This window comes from Trachymyrmex septentrionalis, unplaced genomic scaffold, assembly GCF_001594115.1.
Source record: "Trachymyrmex septentrionalis isolate Tsep2-gDNA-1 unplaced genomic scaffold, Tsep1.0 scaffold66, whole genome shotgun sequence".
NCBI classification, from domain to species: Eukaryota; Metazoa; Arthropoda; class Insecta; order Hymenoptera; family Formicidae; genus Trachymyrmex; species Trachymyrmex septentrionalis.
Genome location: NW_017305843.1, coordinates 1,745,609 through 1,756,652, shown reverse-complemented (window position 1 = coordinate 1,756,652; position 11,044 = coordinate 1,745,609). Strand labels below are relative to the sequence as shown.

At 30.8% G+C, this 11,044-nt stretch overlaps 3 protein-coding genes across 6 annotated transcripts in view; 1 reads left to right on the top strand and 2 right to left on the bottom strand.

Annotated features, from left to right (window-relative positions):
* Positions 1 to 711, bottom strand: part of LOC108753217 — a 2,628-nt gene extending 1,917 nt beyond the window's left edge. Inside the window, exon 1 of one of the 3 annotated variants that reach the window (XM_018494622.1) lies at positions 109 to 711. The gene's annotated coding sequence lies outside the window, so the exon portion shown is untranslated. The remainder of the gene's footprint in view (positions 1 to 108) is intronic. The other 2 variants (XM_018494623.1, XM_018494624.1) reach the window with 2 other exon arrangements.
* A 220-nt stretch (positions 712 to 931) lies between these two features.
* LOC108753216 (uncharacterized protein C19orf47) lies at positions 932 to 5,526 on the bottom strand. 2 transcript variants are annotated; one of them, XM_018494621.1, is made up of 4 exons: positions 5,191 to 5,526; positions 3,860 to 4,927; positions 3,604 to 3,777; positions 932 to 1,011 (listed from the first exon to the last, which is right to left on the bottom strand). In XM_018494621.1, exons 1-3 carry the CDS (start codon positions 5,207 to 5,209, stop codon positions 3,644 to 3,646), a joined length of 1,221 nt encoding a protein of 406 aa, XP_018350123.1. In that variant the 5' UTR covers positions 5,210 to 5,526; the 3' UTR covers positions 932 to 1,011; positions 3,604 to 3,643. The 2 variants fall into 2 exon arrangements, with proteins under 2 accessions (XP_018350123.1, XP_018350122.1); XM_018494620.1 differs by lacking the exon at positions 932 to 1,011 and having other exon boundaries at positions 3,120 to 3,777.
* A 1,404-nt stretch (positions 5,527 to 6,930) lies between these two features.
* LOC108753156 (jerky protein homolog-like) lies at positions 6,931 to 9,209 on the top strand. The gene is made up of 6 exons (XM_018494507.1): positions 6,931 to 7,236; positions 7,401 to 7,413; positions 7,509 to 7,683; positions 7,774 to 8,483; positions 8,571 to 8,990; positions 9,054 to 9,209. Exons 3-6 carry the CDS (start codon positions 7,644 to 7,646, stop codon positions 9,207 to 9,209), a joined length of 1,326 nt encoding a protein of 441 aa, XP_018350009.1. The 5' UTR covers positions 6,931 to 7,236; positions 7,401 to 7,413; positions 7,509 to 7,643.
* The last annotated feature ends 1,835 nt before the right edge of the window (positions 9,210 to 11,044 follow it).

Sequence of the window (11,044 nt, the reverse complement as noted above, 5' to 3'; positions counted from 1 at the left end):
TTTATATATATATATATATATATATATATATATATATAATATATTTGTATTATGTCTATTTAATAAAACGAAGTAAGACTTCAATGAAGGTCGAGTCTTATAAATGTCTTAACTGAGAAAATGTGTTAACCCATTCAGTCTGATCAAACATGAACGATCACGAACAAGTGCTTTTCTCCTTTCTATAGATTTCCGTCCTATTGGGATAAAGTTTATGACAAGATTTGATAACACAGTATCACACAATATATTGCTGAATTGCATTGGATTTGTTTTTGGATAATTATGGATTTATTAAAGTGGATTAAAATGTTTCCTTTCAAAAAGATCCCGTTGTGGATTAGGGAATAGTATCCGTGTCTTCCACTTGATAGATAAATACTTTACTAATAATAGATAACAATAAGTTCTTTAGCACCTCACCGAATGCTTTTCCTTTGATAAACATATCGACAAGCAAGACAGAACGAATTCGTCGATATTCATTTGGGCTCGTTTGTACTCGCAATATCAGTCGCACTCGTCGAGTTCGTTCGTAATTCTTCATTCGTGCTTGTTCGCGTTCGCTCCTGCTCGATTTGGGCTACTTGGAACAGTACCAAAAGTTGGAACAGACTGATAAAGTATTTATTAATGACTCCAATCCTGAGAAAATTTTTAATTATCAAGCGGACCCGATAAGCCCGGTAATAATATTCCATTTTTATTTATAAAAATTGCACTTCTATTGTTATCAACCGCGTTCCGTCATTCATATAACATCGACTAATAATCAATAGAAAAAGATGCTATTTGCAATGTGTATGCTCTTATTTACACAGCATTTAATAATGAATGAATAACTGTGGTAATATGTTAAAATTGATTATATTATTGATTTTATATATATAAATTGTTTAACTTAAATCATATCAACCAATCGATAGGGTTTTTATAGTCTTATTCTCAGGTCCATCAGACCCATTTGACGATCATTAAAATTCATTTAGGGCTGACTGCTGCTGAATAAACCTTTAACATTGACAAGAGAGAGATCATTATTTATTCTGTACATATCATGCACTGACAAGAAATTATATACCTACCAATGAGATGCTATTAAAAGATAAGTTTGAAGCCAAGTGAATGAGCGTGAACGAATGTAAATGGACTACGAATTTGATTCGATGAGTACGATAGTCATGAATACGAATCGCGAGTGAGTCCAAATGTATACGAGATGTTACATAGTTTAGCAAAAAAGTAGACGAAGGACTTAAGATTTCCCTTTTTTTTTTCTTTTCACATTTAAATAGAAAATTATTTCAACAAAATTATTCCATGAATGATAAATTTCAAAAATAAAGATTACTTAATATAAAAGCATTCATCTCATTAATATTCATTTCTATCAAGATTAACTAATCTCAGTTTTTTTTTTAATTTACTTTTTATTTTTTTCTAGTTCTAATTAGAGAAAGAATAAGGAATAAATTAAACAGAAAAAAGTTACTTTATATTCATATATTAATAAAAATAAATATACTTTTAAAAAGAGAAATATATTTTCGCGTGTATTTATTGGGATTTTCTTGACAAATTTTTTATGGAAATAAATATGAAAATTATAAAAATGTACTAATCATTAATGTTAAGCTTTTTATAATAAAGATTATAAAAAGATTATTGCTTCCATATAGATATTTACTAAAAAGTACACTAATTCTCTCCTTAGATCTTAAAATTTTAATAGTAATGAAAAACTCAAACGTTGATTAATATCTTTTTGTCGATATATCAAACAACAAGCGTTTTTTTAATATATTTCGTGAGCACTCGTTTCCTATCTCTCTAACTTTGTTTAGATTTATCATCTAGAAATCTTATAAAAATAAATTTTTCAATATTCACTTACGAAATATAAGATAGCAACAAATTAATATTATATGGCAATGGTTCAGTTATACAAAACACTTATATAATTACATCAATCTGTTATTATCACAAGTCATACTTATCAATTACTTAAAATATCGATAAATGTTGATAATAGAATATTGTAGGACACTTTTGGCAGATTATCCTTTTTTCATACCAATATTTATGTATTATAAAACAAATAAATGTTTATTGTATGCAGGAAGAACAAAAGGTGTTGAATTGAGTTATAGAGGAAATACAGTTAAAAATATAACAAGTCATTTCTCAAAATATAGTAAATCTAATTGCCCGTCCATACATTTGTATTTGTATATACCGTTATCTCGGAGTATTATAAAAACATAGAAAGCAATATAATATAGGAAAAACGGTACTCCATAAAACTTTTTTTTTTCCTTGGTCAAAAAGGCTACACATAAATCTAAGTTTAAAATACAGTTGTATCTTATATAATATAATTCTTGTTTCATTTTTATACAAAATCGAATCATCTCTTAAAATGTCTTAAATAAAAAAAAAAAAGAAAAAAGTAGAAGTTTGAATAATCTTTTAGAAATTTCTAAATAAAAAAATACATTGCACTGATTTATAGTATACAATTTGCGTTTTTTATGGCCGAGCAATTCATGGCGTCACTAAATTATAAATCTAAGTCTCTTATTTACATTCTATACGTCATTCACAATTAGTCTTGCAAGCCATTCTGGGTGCTTTTCAATTGCTTAACACATTTTGACACTAACTGTTAGAAACACCTTTACATGTAATGTATGAAGCTCGTGATTATGAACGAAATTAAAAGTCTAATGAATAATTTAACCGAAAAAATTAAGTTACAGTAATTACTTAGATGTAATGAACGTGTACATTAAATTTCATAAATTTTCATGAAAAATTTAATGTAATGTCAGGAAATTAAGTTAAAATTGTGTAACTTAAAATTTAATGAACTTTAAGAACATTTCTAACAGTGTACAGTAATATCAAGACAATGATAAAGATAATTGGAATATCTCAGAAAAGAAAGTAAAAACGACAAATGATAGTGAAAATAATACCGAATACACTGTCCGACGGCATGACACCGAAGGCAACAACAGTAAGAACTCGGATACTTAAAAAAGTTGAACAAAAACGAACAGTATTTGATAGATTTGTACACAAAGTGTACAAATCGATTAGAACAAAATGTGTAGTTTCAGTCCGTTTCAGATAAAATTAGATTAAATTTACCTTTTACTGCCTTTATTAAATAAAAAAAAAGCAAAAATGCCAATTACCCAATGTCTTCCAACCTTATTTATAATCGCAAAAGCCAATATCTGTCAAAAGAAAATTGGCATCAGAAGAAGTATATCAATAACAATGATGAAGATAAGCTGCCGCGGTTAATAACATGTAACGGTTACTAGAAAACACAAGTTTACACAACCGCTAGTAGCCCTCGGGCTGAATACGGATGTTGTATTGACGATTACATCAATTAGAACGATTACATCAATTAACTTGTGTCATCATATGCACGAAAGTGTCTAGTGATTTTACAATTGGAAAACACCCTCTAGATATACCCATTCGTAATAAAAAGAAAGTCCAATCAATCACTTGATTAGCATTAATCAATATTAATGCAGTTGGTTCAGAAAATTCTAACTTTATACAAATAACAGTTCGATTGCAAACCATTGCTTGTTCGCGATTGATAGGGGAGATCAAGCCAAACTTAAATGCCCAAGCGACTGAAAACATCTGCCCTTTTGACATGCGTCACTGTTGCCACTTTACTGAAAGTCACTTGTTTGGCAGTAGTTGTGCCCAAGCGTGCTTTGGCTGGTATTGAGACAAGTCGTTCTGAAGCTGCAATAATAAAATCAAGAAAAACCATTCCCTTTTACACAATTACTTATATACTAATAAAATTTATATAACATATACAAACCTAACTTGCCAGATGTAACTGTAGATATTTTTTTTGAAATACCTTCAATGCTAGATTTAACATTGGATACTTCCTTTTTCAGTTTCAGTATACGACTTGTATTATTCAAAGTAATCTTCTTGTTAACTTCATGATCGGCATGCATAGTGCCAGTAATTTTAGGCACGACTCTCTTTGTCGTTATAATTGACGTGCGTACGCTAGGTGATGTTCGGTTTTTCAATATGCCTGGCGTACTGATAATGCTTGACCCATTCTTAAGTATTCCTGCGGTAATTATCTGATCCTTCTTATCATCTATCTCACCGAGACGCTTAAAAACACTAGTAGATCTCTTAAATACTTCTTTACTAACTCCAGTAATATTGAAAGTAGGCGTCGTGTCAACTAAATTAGTTGTGCTCGTGACCGAGCTATCGCCTAATCTATCAAATACTGTTCGTTTTTGTTCAACAGGTTTTTTAAGTATCTGAGTTCTTACTGTTGTTGCCTTCGGTGTCGCGACAGTGTATTCGGTATTATCTTCACTACCATTTGTCGTTTTTACTTTCTTTTCTGAGATATTCCAATTATCTTCATCATTGTCTTGATACACTTCTTCTGATGCCAATTTTCTTTTGACAGATATCGGCTTTTGATTAACAGCATTAGTAGTAACTGGGACAGAAATTGGCTTCCTTAAAGTCAAAATCTTTTTTGTTGCAGATAAAGATTTAACTATCTTCTTTGTAGAGTCTGTTTTAGATGCTGGTAAAACTATAATCTTATTTCCAATTTCCTTGCTTCCTTTTTTCATAATAGGTTTTGATACAGAAACCTTTGGAGTTGGAAGTGTGTCTTCCGAATCAACTAAAAATCTCTCGCAGGTTGTTTCTTCCACTACTTTCTTAGCATATCTCAAAATAGCAATCATATCGCCCATTAATGTGATGCCCATTTCTTTGAGACTAGGTTTATCCAAATCCGGCAACATATCTGGTTTGATACGATTATTTGAGAACACAACTGCATGCTTAGTGGCCACATCTTGAGAAAATCCAGCCCCTTTAAAGAACTTTACCCAATAAGCTATAAAAAATTGATATGCAATTATATGTTAAAGAAGTAAAAGGAAAAATAAAATCTGTAAAAGTTATTATAAGTACTCAAATTTATAAACAAAATGTGTCATAAATATAACTTTTAAATTACAAGATCATTTAGTATGAATAGAAGATGGCATTATTTACTGTTTACACGTTTTTCATCCCGTTATAAATTAATAATTTTAAAATTATTAATTTTAAAATTGCAAATTTGAAAGATCGTTATAAAATACATTCACAACTCACCTGACAAAGATGCAGCCATTTTAACAGTTGAAGTACGAGATAAATTTTGTCTTTTTGGCAATAATTAATTAAGTCGAGAAACCGGACTCTTTTTCTTCAAGAATATATCTCTACCCACTTTTTGTACATTTTGCAAAGAGCCGCCACAATTAAGTTCCAAGTTGCAATCGTACGAAATTACAGTCAGATCAAAAGAACAGATGCACGAAAAATTTTGATTAACGATCTCTAATTATTCCAATTCTAAACCGTTTCTGGTTCTATTTTATACAATGTCGAGAGAAATTATTAATAAACACAAGAATTTCTCTGGGGCTCCACTATGCCTATATATGTATACACTGATACACGTTTTGTGTACATATGTACACAATACGAATTCAAGTCACACACACACAAATGTATACGTGAATGACATATATCAAGCGATACACAAGATGAGAACAGAGAAGGGCATTCAGAATCCTTGATTGCAAAACATGATAGGATAGGAAGCGATGAAGTAACCAATCACCTCCCGACCATTAAGCGGGAAGCACAGATTCTTGCATAATGCATAGCATGTAATGCATAAGAAAATATACCAATTAAAGTCCTTTGTTTCCTTTCTTTCCATAAAATAAAGAATTCTGATTGGTTGGTTTTCTTATGTCTTATGTGTTATGCGTAAAGCCCATATCAGACTACCGAGTCTGTAAGCCAACCCGATTGCCAACTCTGACTGCCGACCAATATTGGACCAATCATATTGAATCAATCTTATTGTGATTAGTCCATTATTGGTCGGCCAGAGTTGGCAATCGGATTGGCTTTCACATGCAGCGCAACTTGCGTAAGCGTAAGTCAATCAAATGAGATCACTGAGATGCTTACGCTTTATTATGCATTTTATGTGTGAAAAAACTCTTCAAGCGGTGTGGGGAAGGAGATCACAAACCACAGATTTCTATATACTATTAGACATACTATTAGATATACTATTAGACTGCTAACTTGTTTGAAAAAGTGGTTCCCAATTTTGATGTAACGTTATATGCATGCGTCGAGAATCGCTCCACGTGACGTATATCTGCACATGCGCATACATCAGCACACTATTTTGACAGGTTAATCTAATTTAATAGTATCAAAACCACTAAATACTTATTTTTATAATTCAGCTATTATAAATTATTTTAATTTATAGGAAACTGAATAAGATCGCATCTTTTATACACGTTTATTAATATTCAATTGTCTTTCCAATATCTTTACCTTTTTATTTAAACTCTTTCTCTTCCAAAAGAAACAATATTTTTTGCTATAAGATTACACCACTTTTATAAGATTATACATTTAATATGTGAATGTGATATAAAACAACCATACTGTATTCCTTTAGTATATTCGTGACGTATGCGCATAACTATCACACAATTTCGAGATCCACATAACTATTTCACTAGTCCTAGAAGTTTTTTCCTAGAAGTTATTTCACTAGTCTAGAAGTTAGCAGTCTAGTAGTATATATAGAAGTCTGTAGCATAATCTCTTATATAAGAGCGACCAATCACAACTGTGTCCCGGCTGTCCCGTCTGTCCCGTCTGTCCCGTCTGTCCCGTCTGTCCCGTCTGTCCCGTCCCTGAGCAAGATCCCTCCATTTGTGAGCCTCGCACCCCATTTCGTTAAGGTCCATTCTAATATTATCTTTCCGCGCCATGTATTCGCACCTTAATGTTTGCGAGCGTGTGGATGTTAAGTGGAACGCATCCTAGAGATCCTAGGAGTGCTTTCTAGCAAGGACATAGTCAGAAACTGTGTAACACAATGAATCATTTTATTCTTGTTTAACGTAGGCAAACAACAAGGATGTAATGATTCACTGTGTTACATTGTGTCTGCTGCGTCCTTGCTGGAAAGCACCCTACCTCAAGGGATGTGTTCCGAGTTTCGCGTGAAGCGCATGATGCATCATTTGTCCTTGTTGTTCATCAAATAATGAAGAAGGATAAAACAATAAATCATGCGTTTCATGCGTAACTCGGAACCTTATGATTAAGCTGTAGGTAAAAAATTAGAGGTTATGTTTAATATATGATTAAATAAATGTTCCGTATAATAATTAAGTAGATATTAAGTGATACAAGTAAAAATGAGTATTCTAAATGAAGTAAAAGTACGTAAAAAACTCGAATGTGTTGACTTGCAAACCAAGTTATGGGCTTTACAGGAAGTGAGCCAAGGTACTCCAGTGAATGTTGTTGCCGAAAAAATTAATGTTCATAAAACAACAATAAAATATTGGATAAAAAGTAAAGATTCTTTCCGAAAATGGCAGAAAATTAACAATGACGAAGGAAAAGGCAAAAAAAGAATTAAAAGTCCAATCCATACTTCAATCGACAAAGCTACATGGTTATGGTTCCAAGAACGCAGTGCTACAGATTTTCCAATATGTGGTCCAACAGTAAAAATGCAGGCAATGAAATTTTGGAAAATGTTTGGCGGTGAAGGTACTTTTAAAGCAAGCAATGGATGGCTTGATAAGTGGAAAATACGCCACAAAATTAGAACTGATTTTACTACCGGTATGTCTTCTTTAGATAGTGAAGGTGCTGAAAAGTATAAGACAACTTTTTTAGATATAATAAAAAATGAAGATTTGTCACCACATCAAGTCTTTAATTGCGATGCAACTGGGTTGAATTATAAACAAATTCCGAAAAAAACATATAGTGGTAACAATGAGTCCGAATCAACAGGATTTAAAATAAAAAAAAAACGAGTAACTATCATGATTTGTAGTAATGCAAGTGGCACATTAAAATTACCGTTAGTATTAATAGGGAAAAATACCAAACTATACGGTTTTAAAAGCTTAACTGTTCGGCCGGTAGTGTATAAAAGCCAAAAAAATACTTGGATGACAGCACTGTTGTTTGAGGAATGGTTTAAGGAGCAATTTGTGCCACAAGTACAAAGTTTTTTGAAGAACATGGAATTATCACCCAAGGCAGTATTATTCATGGACAATCGTGATGGGCATTTAGAAAATTTATCGCATGATGAAATTAGGGTTGAATTTTTTCCCCCTAATATATCACTTTTAATACAACCCATGGATATAGGAGTTCTTCAAAATCTCAAAACTTTATATCGAACTAATGTAATGTCTTTTTTTATCGATCAGTTCAATATTGGAACTAATCTACCAATAGCTATGAAGAAACTTAGCATTAGAAATGTCATTTTTTGGATTACTACAGCTTGGAATAAAGTCAATAAATCTATAATATCAGAATCATGGAAGGCAGTAAGTAAAAAAATGTTTCAATTTTTTAACTAATGCATACTTCTTATTTACATTTAATAACTAATGCTTACTTTCTGTTACTTTCAGTTATGGCCAGACATTTTACAAGTTCTTGCACCTAATGATGACATTGAAATTATTGATGATATTTGTCATGAATTGAGAGGTTATGAAGATCTCACTGTTCATTTTCATAATTTTTTAAAAGATCAACTTGGCGCAACCGTAGAATTAATTACTGTTCAAGACTGGCTGAACTCCCATAGAGTTATGAGTGAAGATGAATGTTTGACTGATTCACAAATAGTGCAAATAATAAATGAAGAAGAAGAAGCAATAGAAGAAGAAAAAAAAGGAGTACAGCGAAGAATAAAAGCAGTACTACAGAGTAAAGACACAAGAAGAAGACTACAGAATAAAGACGATACAATAGAAGAAGGAGAAAAAAAGAGAAGTAAGAAAAGAAGGAAAACAAAATCAGGAAAAGGAGGAGCAGACCCAGAAGAAGTAAGTTTTTTTTATAAGTAACAATAATCTAGATAGATTCATTATTCTTTTAATTATTTTCAGTTATGTGAAATGCTTGAAGATTCCATTCAAAAAGTGCAAATGTATTTGGATACAGTGATTAGACATTGCAACGGAAATTCCCACTACACTCAACAAAATTTAATTAATTTATATGAGATTAAAAATATTTTAAGGAATGAAAGCCAAGGATTTTAAAAGCCAAAGATAAAATTAATTTTTAATTTTATATAGAATTATAGGGTTTAAAGATTCTATTTTAAACTATTTATGCTTTTTAAATCATTTAGTCTATAGATAGTATAATTCAAGATGGTTGTGATATTACAAATCAAAATCGATAATTTATTTTTTTTTGTATTAAAAAAATTTTAATTTCAAATTATGTATTTATTATTATCATATTGAGTGAATATTCCCTGACTAAATATTCTTTGCATAATCTATAATTTTATTGCATTCAATTATTTAATTTTTTTTTACATAATATATTTAATATTTTTTATTAAATTTATAAATTATACTTATGAACTTTTATTCACTTTAATGTAATAAATTAATAAATAATATTTCGTACATTCATTTTTAATTGTATTTCTATAATTTTTTCTCATTTATTTTTCTATTTTAATTTTAATTCAAATTATTTTTTATTTGATTATTTTTCCTACTATAGTAAATGTCATTACAAATTTTTTTTGTTATGGCTTCAGCAGCGTCAAAGCTCTATATATTCAACCTCTCACGGGAATAGAGGAAAGATCCCTAGTACGAGATACCAAATTCATTTTGCATAAATGCTAGAAGTCTATAGGCAGAATTTAAAAAAATAATAGGTTATTTTGAAGGGAATTTAATAAGCTTTAAGATACCATTACATAAAAATTTAATTCAAATTTTTTTTTTTTTTTTGAAAATTAAAGAATGTGAAGTGAGCAAATCGCAAAGTCAAAAACTTGTGCTGCTAATATGAGATGCCTCAAAAAATCGATAGTAAAACGCAAAATATATCAGTATTGCAATTAAAAAACTTTATTTAATGTTTCTAAAATACAAACAGCTAGCGTGCGCGAAAAATGAGCATGAGATAGATTACGTCCTCGTTTTTAGGTAGTTGGAATCAAGTGCAGATATAAGCACTTGACATTATTCCGGTTGTCTTTTTTATTATTATACAATAACATTTATACTTTAGCAACGATTTTCATTGTAATATAGGAGTATCGATTATTTCATATTAGGAATACCTTAGGTATCTCATATTACGATTTCCACGCCTTATAGTTTTACGATCATCAAATCTAACTTCTGTAATTAAATAATTCAACATATCCCACATTTTTATTAGTACAACCTCACTACATAAAGAATGTATTGCCAAATATTTATTTATTAAATAATAAACAAGGTTTAAATGCTCATCTCAATGAAACTTGAAGACTTCAAATTTTTAAATTTTGTTTTACAATGACTATAGACATGATCTAATAATGAATTTTCTACTAGTTTTCAATCCAAGAGCAACAAGTTCATGACGGAACTAATATATAGCTTTATTAATTTAGCAGAAACGTCACTATCTCATATTAAGACACCTATTTCATATTAGGCGGCTTTCCTTTACTGGTTACTCCTTCCTTTACTGATTACGTATGTGTACGGCTAGAAACTCTTAAGGGAGAGTCTGGCAAAGTAATATTCAAGTTTCGATGTGTGAATTCAACTGTTAAACGACCAAATTTTTATCCTTATTTAATGTTCGGTAAATAACATGGGTGAAATGACTAGTTTGCCATGGTGAACGTTTGCCAGACTTTTGGCCGTAGCACAGACTCTCACGCATAATGCATAATACATAGTGCATAAGAGAATCAACCAATCGAAATTCTTCTTTTCTATGAAATGGGAGGAAAGGGGAGATTCTGATTAGTTGATTCGCTTATGCATTATGCGTTATGCAAAAGTCTGTGCTGCGGTCTTTTCCCTTGAGGATCTCTATATACGGTTAATGCCTAAAGCCCGATGTTCACGAT